Source organism: Triplophysa dalaica, chromosome 1, assembly GCF_015846415.1.
Source record: "Triplophysa dalaica isolate WHDGS20190420 chromosome 1, ASM1584641v1, whole genome shotgun sequence".
NCBI classification, from domain to species: Eukaryota; Metazoa; Chordata; class Actinopteri; order Cypriniformes; family Nemacheilidae; genus Triplophysa; species Triplophysa dalaica.
The window spans coordinates 11,453,923-11,474,625 of NC_079542.1; the positions used below are offsets into that span (position 1 = coordinate 11,453,923).

The window sequence follows — 20,703 nt, forward strand, 5'->3', positions numbered from 1 at the left end:
CTGTGTGCAGACTACTGCCCGAAACAAAGGAATCCTGTGTTAAAGATGATGGCATGTTTTATTTGTAAGTTGTTTCATTTGCTATAATACAGTTATTTTAACACATAAGTTCAGGTGAACACATTATCGGCAACTTGTTTCCCTTTTTTAGAAGACAGAAGACAAAGATGCCTCAAAGATCTCCCCGAGTGTTTACTGTTGACTTTTTCGTTTTCCTCCCAATATGACCCTAGAAACAGGAGGCCACTTTGTGAATGAGAGATAAGATGGTTCTGTGCCACTGTGAGTAGGTTATTTACAGGAAATGTGTGTGCATTTTTGTCTACAGTTTATGCTGCATTCGTCGTTTTTGCTGTGTTGAAAATGAAAGCTATGGTGTATAAAAGAGAGGTCCCTGCCATTCGCATGAAAGAGGCACAGCCTCTTGTTCTTTTTCTAACAAAAGCAAAGCAGTACCATCAGAATAGGCAAAATGTGAAATATTCAAGGCATTTGTCATCAGCAGTTCTGAACTAGAAACAAAATGTATAACAAAATAATAGCTGGTAGCTGATTAGTTTGGTACCCATATAGTACTATGCCCTGCACAGTCTTGGGCAACACAGATAATATCTAACAAACAAGTATATTTGCATGATTGGGTTTACATTCATAATCTGACTGGATTTGGCCACCAAAATCTGATGCTGTTTACAGTATATTTATGGCTTTTGTGACCAAACATGGGATCCCCAAAAAAAGATGGACACCTCCAGTCAAAAGATGGATGCATTTTGTTTTATGTGTTGAGAAATCAATAAATAGATCAATTCACATTATGCTCTCTAACACAGACAACAAATGAATGACATCCTTGTGCAAGTTTGGGTTATCTGCCTGGTAAGGTATAAATAACTTTTTGTAAACGTCGTTTATGGCTATAAATCTCTCTAGATTCAAAACTTTCTTCTCAATGTACAGATGAAAACAAAACTTCACATTTCATCACCTCATCTATAATTTATAATGTACTTTAAAATGTGTTAAATAGCACATAAAGACAAAAAGGCCAGTATTTCTGTCTGACAAAACAGATAAAGGACCAGGCTAAACAAGCTTTAAGCTCTGTGTCGTTTCGTCATGAAACACTAGACAGTTCAATTGGAAAAACCTTCAGCAAACATTTGCAGAATTCTTTAGGAATGCTGGTGGTCTCTGATGTTTTGGTCCGTGATATTTTACAGGAGTTATGAAGTGGATCACTTTATCAAGGGAAAATAATTTATGTATGGTGATTTACTGTTAAAGGCCAAAATATAAACAAGATTGACAGTTATCTTAAAAGTTAAACAAATTATTAAAAGTTATACTTTATAAATCAGGGGCTGAGAAAATAAATATAAAACTTGCACTGTTTTTAAAAACGAAACAGCGTCTCCTCCTTAGAGATGTTTCTTCAATGTTGTGCTAACTTTATTCGAGTGATGAACAGTAGATTTCTTTTGCAGTCTGGTGTTGATTTCTACAGAAACACAAAAGAAAAAATTGCTTCTGTAACATCGTACAGTAGTAATACATTCTAAATAGAAAATCACAAAGCACATGGTCTCATTTTAGAGTAAGCATATGATCAAACTTTATTGACAGATTGCTTCTCTGTATATTTTAAAGTATTGTTGGTTTATCTTTAAATTCAAACTAATTGAAAATCACTAAAATTATATTTATTCTATAGATCAGTTTTCAGTGCCTGTGTAACTTACTGGCTTTGCATTCCACTTGAGGCTTCTCCCACTGTCCATCTGCCATACATCGGATGACAGGCGGGTGGCGCTGTCTAAAGCTTTCCTTGCATTGGTACCTAATGATGGAATTCACCTGGTAACGTTCCTTCTTGTTTCCAAACATCATGGCATTCTCCACTTTAGGAGGTTGGCCACATGTTGCTGTAAACGGGAGTAGGTCTTTAATTCTAATAAACTGAATGTCGTCAATGTTACTAGTCAATGATTTTTTTCAGTTCAGTACCTGGACCAGTTTTACACGTGAAGGGTAGATGGTAGTTGCAAGGCACGTCATTCCATTGGCCATTTTCATGCCAGATCATTACAACACAGTCTTCCCCGGAGTTAAAATAATTGTCAGGCTGGTTAGGCCTCCAGTTCTCATATTGCTAAACAGAAGAAAAGCATTTCAAACCAGCGTTAATATTAGAATCACAGTAGCCTATCTAAGCAGGAGAATGGGGCAGGCTCACCAGTGGGGTACCGTCTGACCAGCGGAAGTCATTTTCGACAGTTTTATCGTTCAGTCCGATCCACTGATAGTCTTGTGCATACGCTGTTACAGAAAGTGAGAGATTTCTTGTAATTACAAAAACAAGTGATTCATTGCATAGCACACATGCAGACACATTAACGGCACTCACAGTTAACGAAGGCTTGTTCTTCGGGAGTGTTAATGCTAGCTAGGTGAGCGTTTAGGTCACGACAGCGCTGTTCTGCGTCCAGCCAGGTCTCCCTCCCGGATAAATACAGGTAACAGTTGCCCTGAAACTTAATCCAGCCCTCTTCACAGGTGTGAACATCTGAAGCAACATCAGGTGGCACATTTTATCAAAGCTTTAAATAATTGATAAACCTGAATCACAACTTGAAAGCAAGACAAATACTTACTCTACATGCAATAATAAATGAATACATGATGGATAACATCAAAGTCACTTAATCTTTAATCAGTGTTTAAGCAAGCAGCAAATGTTTTCACATTAAAAGGGAAATTTGCTTTATCAGATAAAGTGATTTCACAACCCCATATGTATTCAAATATACTGACCAATGAATTCCATATAACGCCAAGAGCAAACATTCCTCAGAACATGAATAATTACCGTACCTGCTTCTGAGATATTTATGGATTCTGGTCATATGGAAATTATGAACTGGGTGTTTGGTTTTACCTTATTTCTGACACAGCAGGGTTATATTTTCCCTTCAGGTGTTTACAGAACCTGCAAATGTGTCTGTAATTGCTTTACCACACCTGAATGACGCAGAACTTCAAAATTCTACTTTAAACACTTACATCTCTACCAGACATGGCAATAAACATACATATGCCTCAAGACACCACCCAGAGATGTTCCTCCAGTCAAAACATCATCTGGAGATTTGTGTCACCTTTAAGGTTGTTTTTGAAAGGCCGTTAGTAGAATTAGCTAAAGCAGGCCTCCTACCAATCTCACAGCGGTCTCCTTCGTAGCTGGGCAGACACAAGCATTTGAAAGTGTTCTCCACCTCCACACAGGTGGCTCCATTGGCGCAAGGGTTTGAATGGCAAACATCAACCTCTGCAAATAAAGGTTTAGCAATTAAGACTGACTATGAAGAGGCCCTGAGGTAGGCCAAGCTTAGCAGAGAGCATCAATGTATCAGTACCGGTGCTGCTTCTATATCTTGTGAATAATTGTATCTTATTAAACAAAGATGAGCAGATTCACTCAGTTTTAGGGAATGGAGATGCTGTTTTAGACATTACTGAAGTAAATTTAAGGATAGGTTTGGAATACAGTCTGGCCCAGTCTGTGAAAACCCAGACAAAATAAATGTATCTTTTTTGTCCTTTCTTCATAAAATCATACGACAAAATAAACATCCTACATAATTCTGTAAAAACATAGCCTTGACCTATTTAATATTAACTCAGTGAGGACTTGTCAGTGTAAAATTCTGCAAAATAATAAAATGTGGTGTTAAAATGATACATTTCAGTATTTATCATATTGTTAGTGGATATTTGAGTACCGTAACTTGAAATGTAACATAAAATTTGATCATTTACAGCAATAAACAAACATTACCCATTCTCATGACAATTTTGATGCCCCTAACCTCATAACTCCATTGTGAGACTTTAGTTTGGATTTCACAGACGGTGTCATTTTTGTGTTACTGTAAGAGTGACGACTTTTTGATACTTCTCATATCCCTACGAATGAGAGCAATGATCCAGTTCAGCACTCTTATAGTCCCAGAAACAATGAAGCAGAATTTGAGTTCAGATTCATATGAAGAGGGGTGAGGAGTATGAGTATGAGTATGAGCATGAGCATGTACCAGGTGTTAGCAGGCGTGCTGATTAAACCAGACTGCAGCAAAGGCACAGCTGAACAAAAACAACACAGGTGAACAGTCACTGAAATGACATTTGGACACAAGAGATCTGTAAGTCGAACATTACAGTAACCAGACACAGACATGCTAAACAACCTGCAAAATGGAATGTGAGAGTATGAATCAGGCACAAGCAAACAGGAGTTATTCACATATAAATGCAAACAGTAGGACAGTCAGAGACATTTGGTTGAGTCAGTTCAACATAAAAAAAGCCTAGAAAGCAACAACAGATTATTTCAGGTTGTTAGGGCAAATTCATATGTGGTCATATATAGCCTACTACACTTTTAAATATTATCATATTTATTTAATTGTGATCGTATTAAAATTATGAACGTATTAAAATCAGTCTGACTCACCAAACTGACATTCTTCTCCATGTTGTCCAGGTGGGCAATGACAGACGGCCACCCCATCGTTCACTAAACATAATTCAGCAGCTCCACAAGGGTTTGGATCACATGAGTTAGCAGAAGCAATTATGGCTTTTAAAAAGGAACAGAGCAAGACATGAAACCATATTAGACCATTACTAAATATGAAAGAGAGCAGGTTTTAGTTTTACAGTGTTCCCATCAAGAATGTGTATATGATCCCTAGTAATAATACATCCACAGCATCTTAAATGATCTTGTAAAAATGTTATAAAATGTTCCAAAACAAATCATATAAAGGTACAAATTGTTGCTGCCGAGTGGAAACTTTGTAGCTCTGTATTTATATGTATATATATATATATATGAATAGTGGGTTTCTGTATTTAACCGATTAAAAGTTTTAAAAAGAGCTTGTCAACTTTTTGTTTGATTTTCCATTTCCTGAAACATAGCAGTTTGTTCTGTTGGACAAAACATATTTTCCCTTGATACTAACTCTCAATATAATAAATCAGTTAATATATATTTGAAAATATAATACATTGTTAATATCGTTGCTGTCCTTCCAAAACCTTGGATGTCCAAAAATGTTTTTCAGGAAATGGAAAAATCACTGTACTTTTTAAATTATTAAAATTCGGTGTTGTCAAAGTTGACAAGCACTTTTTATTTATCATATGTTTGCAAAACCCAGTGACTAACATAAAGTGTGATTTATAATAATAATTTACGGCAAATTGTTTTTTAAAATCATGAAATGTGAACATAAAAGGTTTCAGAATGACAGCAGCAATTTAATAATAGACACACAATTGTTGCTTTTAATTATTGAAAAATATAGGCACTTCCCATATATAGAAGTGTATTATTTAATATATTGCATTATTTTTTCCGCCGCTGTATTCCCATATATTATCAGTTTGTAAGGGGTATAATAAACAAGGTTATTCAAAAAGAACCTTACCATTCACAGTAGGTTCTTCAATGACAGAAGGAGTCTGTTGAGGAATGGCAGACTCTGTTATAGAAGGTAAAGTTGCAGAAGTAGTATCAAGATTACTGATGATCCCTGCAGGTTCGAAATATGGCACTGCTTGTCCGGCAGCATCATTGTACAGGCCTGATGGCCCTTGAAGCGATTGTTCTACTGGAGGAGCCACACTGGAGCTCAAATTTAATGTGTGTCCGGTGGTTGGGATCGGCTCATCTTCTTGTCCACTAGCAAAGACAGTTTGGTCATCTCCACTACCTGATGACAGGCTGACAGTCCCACTATACTCCACATTCCCACTTCCTAGCTCCATGGCATGGATGGGCTTCTTGGGCAGTTCAGTCACCACACTATTGATGAAAAAGGTGATATCACCGCTGGCGGATTCCCCCGATCTTTCTCCTGATTCAATGACATAGGCTCCGGATGTATATCCACTGCCCTCACCAGATCCGAATATCAAAACCCCAGAAGCTTCCTGGTTACGAGATTGCTCTGTGAGATCAGTGATTCCTGATCCAAGATAGGTCACACCAGAAAACTCTGAACCACTCCCAGAGCCGCTGTGATCACCACTCATCCCAGAGAAAACCCCATTCTTCCCAGACCCTGAGATATGTCCTGATCCACTGAAATCTACAAGGCTTCCACTGAACTCCTGTTCTTGTAAGGATGGAGAAGTAGACACTTGAGTCCACTGTCTATCCAGCTGGATGACAGATTCATCAACTAATGAAATGCCACTGGATCCTCCAGAGGGAAACATTCCAGATGAGAAAGTAATGAATCCTGAGAAATCCCCGCTGGAACCTGATCCTGGGGAGATACCGGAATGTTCTCCACTCCCACTGATCTCACCTGAGCTGCCGGAAAGGTCTGAGGTAGATCCACTTCCTTCAGAACTATAGCCTGACCCACTGCCAGATCCGGATCCAGAGAAGTCCAAACCAAAAAGGCCTGAGCTCTGATCAAATGGAACGGTAAGGAAATCACCTTCTCCAGCCTCCTGGGCTCCCCCTGAAGCTGATCCAACTCCAGACAAAACTGCTCCGCTTCCTGAGAAGGTCACAAGGATACTTGAGTCATCACCGCTAAGACCTGATCCTGAAACATCCCCACTGATTCCAGATCCAGACAGGTCCCCGCTCCAACCAGATGAGCCACTCGGCAGATCTCCACTTCCAGACAGATCGACTTCACCACTGGTCTCGGATGACCCAGATCCAGAGATGGGGGTACCTACTGACAAAAGATAAAAATACAGTAAATAAAATGGCAAATCAAATGAACACTTACAGGGGTTGGACAATGAAACTGAAACACCTTGTTTTAGACCACAATAATTTATTAGTACGGTGTACTGGAACTAGGTATTGGAACTAGGTGATGCCATTATATTGCAGCCCAAACCATCACTGATCCACCCCTATTGCTTTGCTCTTAATATCCATCAGTCCAGGTAGTAAGCTTCTTTGGGGCCTCTCTACACCATAACTCTCCGGGATGTTAGAAAGAGAGTAAAGGTGAACTCGTCAGAGGACAATACATGTTTCACATTGTCAGCAGTCCAAGATGTACACTGCTTGCACCATTGAAACTGACGTTTGGCATTGGCACACGTGACCAAAGGTTTGGCTATAGCAGCCCGCCATGTATGTTTACGCTGTGGATCTCCAGACTAACTGTTTCGGTCGAAACAGGAGAGTTGAGGTGCACATTTTATTCTTAATTAAGTTGGGCAGCTGTGGTTTGTTTTATGTTTTTTGGATACAATCTGGGTTAACACCCGGACATCCTTTCAAGACAGCTTCATCTTCCGTTGACAGTTACTGCTGTTGGATGTGATTCATCCTTCATGCTGGAAGTCTGACATTGCCCTGGATACCGTGGCTCTCGATACACCACAAAGACTTGCTGTCTTAGTCACAGATGCCCCAACCAGACGCACACCAAAAATTTGTCCTCTTGTGACTTTTGACATGTCTCCCATTGTGTGCCGTGCTACCCAACACTATATTTGCCAGTGTTTCAGTTTCATTGGAGCTTGTTAGTTCCTAGACACACCAGTCACAAAAAATGTGTTCAGTGTATCTTAAAATATTTGATATTACCAGGACTGAGAAGATCAGGAAAAGACTCCACATTCACTGTGTCCTCTGTCACTGTTTTGTTTGGCTCACTTTCATTCAGAAACAAATCCAGACCCACTATACAAAAGAATAAATATACTTTATGAACACTTAAACACATTCTGAATTTGAAAAAATACAAAATATACCAGTTTCAAATAGGACATATAATATATTGTATTATGAGATACATTATATTACCAGGACTGAGAAGATCAGGAAACGACTCCACATTCACTGTCTCCTCTGTCACTGTTTTGTTTGGCTCACTTTGATTAAAAAACAAATCAAGATCCACTGTTTAAAAAAAACAAAAACACAAGGACTGTAATTAATTTATAGATATAACTTAAACACACATTTTGAGCTCGTTAACTTGTAGGGGCAATACATCAGTCTCAAGTGTTAAAGGGAAAGTTCACCCAAAAACTCATTTACTCACTCTCAAGTTGTTCGAAATCTGTATAAACTTCTTTGTTCTGATGAACACAGAGGAAGATATTTGGAAGAATGTCTGTAACCAAACAGTTCCTGGCCACCCTTGACTACCATAGTAGGAAAAAATAGCTTTTATCAATTTCTTTGTTCTGCTGAACACCAATGAAGATATTTTGAAGAATGTAGGAAAGCAAACAGTTGATGATGCCCTCTCTGCCCTTCTCTGTGTTTAACAGAACAAAAATATCTTTACAGATTTGGAGCAGCTTGAGGGTGAGTAAATGATGAAAGATGTTTTTATTTTGGGTGACCTTTAAAAATGGATATTGTTTTACGATATACATAATATTACCAGGACTGAGAAATTCAGGGAGAGACTCCATGTTCAATGTCTCTTCTGTCACTGTTATGTTTGCCTTACTTTCATTGAGAGACACATCCAGATGCTCTATACACAGAAGAAATGACAAGGATATAATGCACTTGTATCACATATAGTATGTACTAATCAACTGTGTTGTGCATTAACATGTAAAAGCAGTCATTGCATGCATGATTTGACAACAAACGCTATATTTACCCTTAAGGCAATAAGCATCGAACTTGGTGTTCAGGTCAGGAAAGCCTCTTTGGTTGGGCAACATGTAAACTGTGTGAACTCCAGCCTTTCCTCCGCCACACAGCTGCTGGGGTTTATTAATGGCATAACGTACGCTGCGGTCCAGAAGCCAGCCTTTACGGCACATATCAAAACCCTGCTTCCAGGCAGCATACAGGTCTCCTGTGGAGGCCAGGGATGCGTTCTGACCCTCGCAGTAGGCCACAGCTTCATTGTAAGTAAATCCGTCAAATGAACTTGCATGGAAAAAATCCCCTGCAAGAACACGCAAGTGTATAGTATTGACTTTACAAACTCAACTGAGAGAAAAACTGGGCATGTTTTTGTCATTTTTGTTTTGTTTCACTCGTACTGTAAGCCTCTTACCTCTTGGTTTGTCCACATAGCAATACACATCATATTGTTCATCGGCAGGACGTATTCCGTAAGATCTCACACCGGGAAGATGCTCCAAATCACCAGAACATTGCTCGCGTGGGGACACAATGGGATATCTGCATAACCATAATTTACATATGGTTTAAATGTAATCTCAACAGTCTGAGATACATTTCACCAGATATATCTGCCACCAGCCCGGCAACAAATCATTGCGTTTTTTATAAATTTGCATTAAATTAGAAAGAATAAAGAATCAAAAAGAATTGAAAAGTGACAAAATGTGAGCTACAAACAATTTAATGAATTTTACCTGACAGTCTGATCCAAGACCCAGCCAGCATCACAATGATGGAAACCAGCCTCATAGGCGGCCTGGAGCTGCAGGGGGCTGGCGATGACTGCACTGATGCTCTGACACGCAAGTTGAGCTTCCACAAAGTTATAAGCATAGCGCCTGGAGCTTGCACGATAATGAAACACAACCCCTATTGCAGGAAATAAACAAAAAACAGACTTTACTGAAGTTGCTGAAATAAAAAAACTCAGACTGGAACATTAAAAGGGCTTTCAGAACATATCTGCATTTCACAAGATTCTCAATTTACTTAATAAAAACAACTTTCAATGTTCAACTGAATGACCTAATTACAATTTCCAAGTCTCTCAAATCACATCACATAATTCTTACATTTAAACAAACGGCATCTTTGCAACCCAAATTGATTTCAACATACTTTTACAGAAAGCTTCCAAATGTGATTATAAAACATACTTTACCCGTATCAGACATGACAGCTTCAGTCATATTAGAAAGCTCTGACCCAAGATCGGTGGAGCTGGGAGGTGGCAAAATAGGCAGAAGGGTATCATCTGTGACAGAGTATGTTGGGTTGACACTGGTGTTCACTGAGGGTTTATGTGTTATAACCTCTCCCTGTACTTCACTTTTAGTGGAGGTGGGCTTTAAAAAGAGCTGGGAGCCTTCTGTAATGGTGTCCACGATCAGTACTCCATTGCCTGCCCCCGGAAATATGTCAGGAAACCCTGAACCTTCTTCATCTTTTTTTAAATCAAAAAACAAAGTGAACATACTCGTCAGTATATAAAACCTAAATTAAACTATTATAAATGTATGATTTTTAGAAAAAGTGTGTGGATACCATATCAATAATGATAGACATTAACAAAAATATATTTTTGTACCAGAATAGCAAAAAGCATCGTAGCAGGTGTCAGGTAAGGGATAGCCGGTCTGATTGGGATACAGATAAACAGTGCGCACTCCCAGCAGGCCTCCCCCACACTGCGGTCGGGCAATATTAATGGGGTATCGAACGCTTCTGTCCGCCAACCAGCCAGCGTTACAAACATCCATCCCATCCTTCCAGGCCAGGTAAAGCTGTCCAGTGGTAGCCAGCCTGCCATCCCGCCTTTTACATGCAGCTTCAGCCTCCTCAAAAGTGAATTTGTTAGGGGAAGTAGTTTGGAACACTCTTCCTGTTAAACAAAATTAAACCTTTTGAAGTGTCCCACCATTTTGAAGATAATAAACTGAATGCTTTTCAAAAATGGATAAATAAATGTAACCTTAAAAAAACGCACCTGTCATTGTCTGAGCAAAGCAGTATACGTCATAAGTCTCATTCACATCTCTTACTCCGTATGTCCTCACTCCTGGAAATTCGTATTTGTCCCCATAACAAGCCTCGCGAGGATTGTGGATAGGATACCTTTGTTTCAAAATAAAAAAATTGTCCTTTACTTTTTGTAAGAAACAGCAGAGCAGATACAGTATATGAATTGAATATATACAATAACTGCAAAGATAAAGTAGGTAAACCGACCTGACTGTCTGGTCTGCAAGCCATCCTGCATCACACTGATGAAAACCCTCATCATAAGCCGCTTGAAGTTGCTCTGGCGTGGCGATCACGGCACTGTTTTGAATACAGGCTGCTTTGGCCTTCTCGAAGGTCAGCGTGTATCTTGTGGTGATTGCACGATAGTGAAAAACAATACCTGCGAAAAAAAAATACAACAAAATCAATTTCACTTGACACAAAAAGTCCAAATTGCATGTACATGTTTATTAATACCTTGAACTTGGACATGAACGATATCGTGACTGTCCTCTATGCCATGCACAACCTCACAGCGGTACACTCCTGAGTCATTGGAGCGGAGTTCTGTGATTTTAATGCTTGCATCTGTGGGATTCGTGGGGTATCCCTCTAAGGTGACTCTGTCCATATACTGCTTAGACACATTTACGATTCCCTCAGATGCCACTAAAATGGTTGTGGTCGTGTCTTTGGTGACCAGACTCCATTTGATCCGGTGAGACAAAGGGGCAATGGTGGGGGCACCGGGGTCGTTGACCGTGTTGTCCTGGAAGTAGCAGGGAAGAATTAACGTGTCTCCCATCAGGGGTTGGAGGGGAAGCTCATTGGGTATGCTGACACTCAACGTGCTTTCGGGCTCTGTAAGAACACACACAAGCATGAAAGGTAGAAGGACACTCGACCTGATTTTGCCAAGTGGTTGATGTCCTCAGGACAAAATATTTGGTTGACCTAAGGACAACATTTTTATAAATAAAACCTAAACCCAAACCAAACCCCAACCCTTACCATAACTTACCCCTAAAATCAAAGGGAAATGATAAGTGTAAAACACTGATCTAGAACCACCTAATCCTGGTTGGAAGATTAAACTCTAAATAAACTGTAAACTTATTTCTGAAATCTGATTGGTTGATTTAAATGTTGTCACAGGGTCAACATGATGTTTTCCTAAGGATATCAACCACTGTGCAGAAACAGGAGAGCCTAGAAGGACATTGATTTAAGAAATGCACAGACTGAATGCATACATTTGTAAAAAAAGTGTATTGTAAAAATGTGAAATTTTAAAGAATACTAACAAATTTAATATGAAGTAATTTCATTCAAATACATACCTGTGTAAACATAATCATAAAAAGGCACTGTGGCTGAGGAGACCCAGAAGCACATACTCAGAAAGAGCAAGAACATGGTTCACCTGCAAGGTAAAGTTAACACCATTATGCCAGCAAACACATAATACGACATGTGTACAGCATGCATTTTCAGAGTAAAAACATCTTGTAATAGCCAGCTCTAAAGGTTATATTCTGACAGCATTTACTTTATTAAATGAGCATTTCCAAATTCATAACAAAAGGGTTTAAAGGGGTCATATGACACGAATACGTGTTTTTCTGTGTCTTTGGTTGTTATAAGTTGCCCATGCATGTATTAGACATGTACAATTGCAAAAATGAAAGTGTCGGAACAAAAGATGCATTATATCTAAAAAGCAAATGCTCACCTAGGCTTTCCCGAAACGCCTCGTGTAACCACAACCCCACAAAACAACGTCAGTTTGTCGTATGATTTGACTAAGACCACCCAAATGTATACGCAAGTAAGGTGGGCGTACCTGTCTGTACAAGTGCTTTGGAACCTGTTGTTCCAAATATGGTAAGAGGCGTTACTTTTCCGTCACACGCTTGCAGAAATCTACTAATCAGTACGCACTGGTTAACTGGCCAATCATAGCACACCTCGCTTTTCAGAGCGATGAGACTTGTAAAAAAAAATACAGTGTTTTTAAACTTGAAATTGTGTATACACATTGCATTACATCTAAAACAACTGATAATATTTGTTTTAGTCGTGTCATATAACCCCTTTAAATAAGAGGTCTTTGGGACAGCAAAAGCAACATTTAATTTTTATTCCCCAAAGATACCACATTGATATTACAGGCCTCATGCAGTGTTAGCTATTTCTATCTCACCAGATTGGGAATTAACTTGTGGTTAATTATTGAATGTATGCCATACATGGCTGAATAAAAGAATGCTGTTCCTGCAGTTTAGTATTAAAGGTTTGGTTCATTAGACTGTAATGGGTCTTGAATGTTTGGCTATGCGGTCCATTTTAGGAGTTATACTATTTTTATTTGTCTTGCTCCAGAGCATGCAGCAGTGCATTTTCTTTTAAAGCAGAGATTCCCTATTGCATAGCTGGGAAAACTACCTCTAAAAGCACTCTAACAGGTTTTTTAAGTAGTTTGTATTTATGTCAGTTTGTATACATACAAAATGTTGGATTATTTCCAATGATGACTGGGTCAAAAAGGGACTAACCCAAATGTTCGGTTATAAATTATGATGGATAAATGCATAATTAATGCTGGATTGATTAAAACATTGGTTGGGTCAAATAGGGGCATTTTCTAGGTTAATTTAACCCAACAGTTGGGTTTGTCCCTATTTGACCCACCCATGGGTTGAAAATAACACAGCATTTTTAGAGTTTGAAAAACAATGACAATTTTTTGGAAATATACAAAATGTTTTTTTTACAATATATAAAGAATTCTGGACTGTGTTTAGAGAGTGAGCAAAGGAAAGTGACAGATAAGATAAAATCAGTTGCCAAATTTGATGTCATGGGAAAGCTGCTGAATGAGTTATGTGTTGGTTCCATTTTCTTCCTTTTAAGGCCTGTTCTGTTTCTCTCAGCTGAAAATAAGATGAAAATCATTCTAAAGCCATGGAAAGAGTCATTAATGCAATAAATAACCATAGCTCTGAAACTGAAGCACTAAAAGTTGTGTGTGTTTTGTGTAACACAACAGATAGTGATTTGGCTGGCACAATGTTTAAAAAGGGCTGCCCCTTTACTGAGTGTACAGTAAGTCACCTCAGAGTAGTCAGTCATATGAGGAAATATAAGAATAGTGATGCTGTGGACTGGTCACTGTCAGTTCTACTGCCTCAAATTAAAATTAGTTCTTATATGTGCCAACATGTGGATGAATTGGTCAAAACCAGAATTCTTATGATCATGGGTTCAGGTACCACACATGAGGTTGAAAAATGGTCTGGTATCTTCCAAATCCATACATTTAAATTACTTTAATGAAACAAAATCTCTGCTACTGCCTAGGAATAACATCCCCGGAAAGATAATTTTCTAGTCAAAATTGTTTACATTTACATTTAGCAGACGCTTTTATCCAAAGCGACTTACATTGCTTTATCCTATACATTTTACATAGTTATTTGTAATCCCCTGGGATCGAACCCACAATCTTGCATTGTTAACACAATGCTCTTACCACTGAGCTACAGGAAAGTTTATATTAATAACTGTACAATATCATTTTTTTAAGCAGCACTGTACATTTTACAGCCATGATATGACTTGATAAAAAACTGTAAATATTGATGCATTATATTCCTTTTAATATAATTTCCCTATTCTGCATCAACCTGCAATAACACCTGACAAGAGTGGACAGTCAAAAGGTAAAAGGAAATCTTGAGCCCATACAGTAGGTCTATAAGAAGCTGTATTGAGTAGATGTCTGGCACAGTTATAGCAGACCTGTTCTATTGTTTCCTTGCAAGGTACAACACGTGAAAGCTCTGGGTCACTAATGGGTAGGACATTTTGAAAGGGTAATGTTATATCTAAAACACCCACATATAAAAACATTTAAATATCAAACACCAACAAAGCTGGTAGATCAACACAAAGGTCATTGGTTAAAAAAACAAACACATACAGAGATGTCAGCTTAATACATAAATGTAAAAAATGCACAATGATCTAATATGATATTATACATTTTAAGTTTGATAAATAGTTCTATACATTCCAAATGCACTACCAGTCCTTATTTAACACATCATGAGGGCTGATTTATGTTAACAACCATAAAACCAAAATGCATACTTTCTCCAAATGAACTCTGGTCCAACTGATACTATCTGTAGAACATTTAAAAATCGCAGTTGAACCAAAGATGCTGGCACAATTCTTACTTGTGCAGACAAGAACGAAAACACACTTTTACATTAGCCTACCTGTACCTGGGGGTGCTGTATCGTCCACCTGAAACGCTTGTAGTCCTTGATCGCAGATGGCAATGAAGATTTCTTTGGTTATACTATCCAATGGCAAACTCGTCGCTCACATCCAAAGCCGTATTAAAAGTTTCGCCTGTGCTGTTAGGTTGACCGGTGGTAGCTGGGGAATGAAAGGCAGAAAGAAGCCTTTCTGAGAGAGGAAACACGTTTAACTGTACAAGAGGTGGAAAAGGGGGCTAGGGAAAGAGAGGTGGAGAAAAAGCGCACATGAAATTTCCAAGTATGATGTAATTGGCTAATACCCATGTCTCCAAAACATTAGTGATTAACATGCGTAATTTCCGAGGACATTGGTCAAAATTAAACATCTGACCGCACAGTGACGCTTCATTTTCTATTCAAACGTAAGTCATACAAATAATATAAATGCATTTATCGTTCTCAATATCAAAATATGTTAGGGAACATTTTTGGTACGATTTTAGCTATAAAATATTTAATCGAGACGCCATGAACCCATATCTAAAAATACTTGTATGCGTCTTTCTTTTAAAAGGGAGTAAAAATGACGTAAGGTCAACACAAAATGTCTTATCTGAGAAATAGTGCAGATTCTAAATATGATTTTATGTATATTTTATACGGAATATTATTCTGTGTTTTAATCAATAACGTCTCATTCATTCTAGGTTTAATGTCGCAACGCATTCAGACTTTTCAACGGTGACGCTAATTCAAACGCTCTTTTCCGCAGGCATCCATCATATTCATTAGTGCACGAGCAACAACACTTCCATGAGTGTAAAGCTGAAACACAAGGCTTCATTCACGAGCCTGGCCCACACCGTTGTTCCTCTCAAAACTTTCTTCGCCGAGAAACATGACAACGACCCATTGAAGAGAGTCACTATTCTAAATTTGAAAAGCTTTCTAGTCTCATGCAAAAACATAAGTCAAGGAACAAAATGCCCAATAGAAAAGGTGACACTTTATACTTCATACAAATTTATACCAGCAGTGTCAGCTGTACCATGACAGTTCAGATCTCATTTTGATGCATTCCTTAAGGTGTTTGTGTGGTTTGTTTTTATCTAATATAAAAATAAACAATGAAAATATAATCTCTCTTAATTTCTCTTGATTCCTGACTACAATACGATGGAGAAGCACTAGCTGGAGTTCAAAATCACATTAGGTTTAAGTAGGGTCATATTCTCCCTGTTTGCCTTGGATTGTGATTAAAAACTGTAACTGAACTGCTTGGAATAGACATCAAAGGCTACCACTGTGAGTTTGTGTAAGTGCTTTGTCCTTTTATTCTGCTGTTTGGGAAGCTACAGTATACACAATGAGATGCAATGGTGTGTATAAAATTTGCCCTGGTTTATCACTCTGACTCACAACACAACAAATTAAGTAGCTTCAAGTTAAAGAGCTAAGCAATAAAAAGCAGGAATGGCAGTAATTGTCCATTTAAAAGATATAATGTAATAGGTTAGGTATACAAAGACAATCTATTCGTAAGATGGTAAGAAATAAAGCCAATGTTTGGTGACTGACGTTGACAACACAGTGTCAAGTGAAGCCTTAGGGGACCTGTGGACATTTCTCTGCACTGAAGGACTCTTTTCATCCAAAAGGCCAAACGTTCGAAGGACGTCAGCCGTTCTCACCGACAATATTGTTTCTACAGAGGAAGAGAAAGGCTGGCCTCGAGGGAGATACAAAAGCTTCTTCGCAAACCTGTGTGAGGAAACAGAATTCCTGAGGGCGGCTGTCACTCCAGGTGCTTTCGGCCATTCTGTGTGTTGTGACTGGACTGCTTGCCCTTCTACCTACCAAGAACAATGAGGAGAACATTTATATTCATGCTTTGACAAATACTTTTATTCAAAGTCCAATCCATGTATGCTACATATTTCATGATTTTATGAGTTGAACCTACAACCATGTTGTTGCAAGCACCGTGCTCTACAAGTTGGGCTAAAGGACTGGTAAAGTAAGGTAGGTCAAACTAAGGTCAGATACAGTGTTCCCTTTCCAAAGAAAGACGTTTTGGAACTGTAGTAAGTGTTTTTATATTCTCGAGCACCATTGAGTTGACTAAGAGTACACAAACTTATGTTTGCCTCCTGAATAGATGCGGAATATGATTTACATTGCAATTATGAATTTCACCTAAAATTAGTTTTGACACCAGAGTTATCTATGGAGTTTTTATTACTGCTTTATCTAAGATGATCTAGTCCAATCCAATATTCATTCTGTGCCTCCCTGCTGTCAGGAAATAGGCTTTCTGTCACAGGGAGCGCCTGTTGAAACTTCACATGGTATTTTTGGACAGCGTAGAACATATTTATTTTCCTGCTGGAACTGAACAGTGCATTGTATGCCATAGGTTTCTAGAGCACTGTGTGAGTCCCTTAGCCCAGGAGCCGGTCGCCAGCTTTCTCTCAATAGTGTCCATTTACACGCATCGCTTAAACCTGCTGCACCCCTCACTTGCCCTGTTAATTGCTACTGTTTTGTGCGGCACAAAAACAGATGTACAGTTAACTGTATTTCTTTTTGTAATGCTGAGTAAACAAGGCAGAGAAGCGGCTTCAAGTGCAGTGTAGTGATAAAACAAACCATGGTAATCTACAGAATGAAGGTGGCACAAGAGCAAAGCACGACACAAAGACAGACACCAAACAAAGGAAACATTAGGGCTTAAATACATAGAAACTAACAACTTGTGTATTTAAAAAAACAGAGAACAGAAACATACATAAAAATAAGCATACATCACATGATATCAACCACAAAAAAAGAAAACAAATCACAATTTTTTTTAATAATAAATAATGAGGGCAATCATCTTACCATAATTATAAGAGATCAAAAGCAGAGCAAATCCCAACAGTACATATAGTATTCGTATAAGTAGATACTGAAATTACATTCAAATCATTTCCATTTCTTTTAAAAAGACAGAGAAGACAGGTTAACTGTTAGAAAATTTGCGATTGGTAATGTGAAATTTGCTTAGGAAATAATGTAATTAATTACAAAACAGATATTTTCGTTTGTGGGGAGTCATAATACCCAAATATAATGTTTTTCATTTGTAGCCTACTGAGAAGCCTGGCAAAATCTTACACTTCACAAATACACCAATATCGCCCCAAAACTGTTGAAAATGGTGACATGGCCAAAATAAGCGTACCACAGCTTCTTCCGAGCTTGAACAAAAATAGCATGTTTGCTCAATGTAAGATTCAAATCCTAATTCTGTAAAGTGTCTAATAGAGCTTGTTAATCGATGTCACGCCACGTTGAATGTTGCGCCATCTTGGGAGGATGGCTGCTAGTATGTTCAATGCAGTGTTATGATTTTCTTGTTTGATTAGGAAATATACAGCATCCTCTTTGCTCCAACTCTCTGCTCTCTTCTGATTTTTTACAAAGCTCATCCCTCTGAAAAGCAAGGTATGATTGTCAAGTTAACCAGTGCGTATATTTGGAACATCAGGTTCCAAAGCAATTGTACTGACAGGTACCTGACCGTACTTGCGTTTACATTTGGGCGGTCTAGGTCAAATCACTCCACGAATTGACATATATTTGTACGGGGTTTGGTTACATGAGGCGTTTCAGGCAGGTCTGGGTGACCATTCGCTTTTACATAGAATGCATCTTTTGTTCCAACACTTCAATTTTTGCAATTTTACATGTCTAATACATTCATGGACTACTTATAACCAAATACACAGGAAACCGCTTCTTGGTGGAATATGACCCCTTTAATAGACACTTTAGCTCAGAGATGATCAAATGGACGATCACGCGCGCAAATCAGCTGAGAAATCAAAACGCAACTCTATGGAAGAGATCGGACATCACAGCCTTGGTGAGGAAAGGAGAAGACAAATGCCAGTGTGACTCACCAACGTAATAACAAGCTGCTTCAAATGATACATCACTGGTAGGCCTATCATGACCCTGATAGCACACGTACATCTCGCAGACATCTATTTGATGTCTGCATTGTCATGTACAAGGCATCTGGCAGATGCTGTTTGCTCATCTGCCCGACATCTACGAGACGTCTGCTGTCAGATGTCATGTAGACCTCTAGAAGATGTCTGTGAGATGTGTCTGATTAAGAATGGATGCACAACAGCTCTTTCTAAGATGTTTAGCAGATGATTTTACACAGGAGATGTTTTCCAGATCTTTAGCAGATGCTTTCAGATGTACCTGTGCTATCTGGGGATCTTGCAATTCTTACATAACTGTCACTGTGGCTATCACGCTGGTAAATGCAGCTTAAAGCTTTGCCTGGCTGTGGCTGACTGTGCTATAAAAAAACGCTATTGGTTCTTTTAAAAGGCGGAGGGGCCATTCGATATATCTCACGCTAGGGTTGCACGGTGTACCGGTGCTATAGCATCGCGATGCTAAAGCCTCAAAATACCCGCGATGTCTCTCTATTCTTGAAACGGTAGTATCTTAGTACGGTTGTTAATGTTGCATTTGCGCATAAATATTCATTTGAACTACTACTACTACAGGAAACTACTAAAACTCATAGATATTAGTGTTTTTGAGTCTTATCAAAGTAAATATTTAAGGATACTACAGTATTTGCTACAATTTATCCAATTACCCCAGTTAATACAACAACGTATTTTTGTGCAAAGTATAATACAGTTCACTATAGTAAATACAAAATGTTTCATCTAAATCTGTGTTTTTGTATAGATTTGAATTATATGGCACAGCATCGTGAAACTACTTGGTATCAAGATACTTCAGCTGGTATAGGACAACCCTATCTCGTGCTCTCCGCATTTTTCATATGAAATTACGTCAACATATGAAATAATGCTGTGTGTTCCAAGGCATTGCAGTGGGCCTTTAAGATGAAACCTTCTATAATGCAAACAGAATTCCTAAAATTCTGAAGTCACTCCCTGTCCACCAGTACCATACCTTTGAAACAGCATTGAAAGGGTGGGGTTTAACTAGTTTAAATGGGGACTGCAACAAATTTACCTCAGTCCACACATCCTAAAAGGAATTCGGAGTAAACGTAGTTCCTATCAAAGTTTGAGTGTTTGCCTAAGTGTGTCAATGTTTAAGGAAGAAGTAGAACAGTATTTCCTTATCCACAGGAACAGACCTCACATTATTCCATAGTGGCTTGGCAGCTGATTAAAGCCTTCAACTGAGGTCATTGCTGTTGGCGTGTTTCACATGCCTATATGTTTAAACACATCTTACAAGCTGCTGTATGTTAGTGGTGGACACTTAGCTTTAACGGTTTCCTGTTAAATCACATTTATGGTATATTACTTGCGTCGTGAAAGGGATGTAAAAAAATGATGGTATCCTATAGCTTCTTAACTTTGTAAAGTGGGCTGTCACTGCATAAAGTTTATTAATCTTGATGGATGATTTCTCATACACATCACGTCCTTGATTTTGACAAACTGACCATTACCTAAACAAATGGTATCTATATTGCCAAAGCCGCTACACAGTCTTCCTTTGGACATTTCAGTTTAAAATAGGCAAACACCTTTTAAGGTTAAAATATCTGAGTAGGTTTTATTCACAGATGCTGTTAAACTATGTGTTTTGATTATGAACCATGGACATTCCTTGAATTACATTTGAACTGGCATTACTTTAAATAGAAATGTCCACTAAAGGCAAAACCCA

At 38.4% G+C, this 20,703-nt stretch overlaps 1 protein-coding gene across 6 annotated transcripts; it reads right to left on the reverse strand.

Moving 5' to 3' along the window:
• Positions 1-39: 39 nt before the first annotated feature.
• On the reverse strand, positions 40-15,194 carry acana (aggrecan a). Of its 6 annotated transcripts, XM_056755360.1 has the most exons (22): positions 14,992-15,194; positions 12,049-12,131; positions 11,186-11,569; positions 10,934-11,108; positions 10,692-10,819; positions 10,293-10,586; positions 10,035-10,148; positions 9,867-9,959; positions 9,400-9,574; positions 9,075-9,202; positions 8,670-8,963; positions 8,442-8,537; positions 7,853-7,948; positions 7,634-7,729; positions 5,496-6,764; positions 4,514-4,639; positions 3,215-3,328; positions 2,408-2,566; positions 2,237-2,319; positions 2,008-2,152; positions 1,743-1,925; positions 40-1,501 (listed from the first exon to the last, which is right to left on the reverse strand). In XM_056755360.1, exons 2-22 carry the CDS (start codon positions 12,122-12,124, stop codon positions 1,422-1,424), a joined length of 4,308 nt encoding a protein of 1,435 aa, XP_056611338.1. In that variant the 5' UTR covers positions 12,125-12,131; positions 14,992-15,194; the 3' UTR covers positions 40-1,421. The 6 variants fall into 6 exon arrangements, with proteins under 6 accessions (XP_056611338.1, XP_056611321.1, XP_056611330.1 ...); XM_056755343.1 differs by having other exon boundaries at positions 9,867-10,148; positions 14,998-15,194; XM_056755352.1 differs by having other exon boundaries at positions 5,496-6,761; positions 9,867-10,148.
• Positions 15,195-20,703: the final 5,509 nt, after the last annotated feature.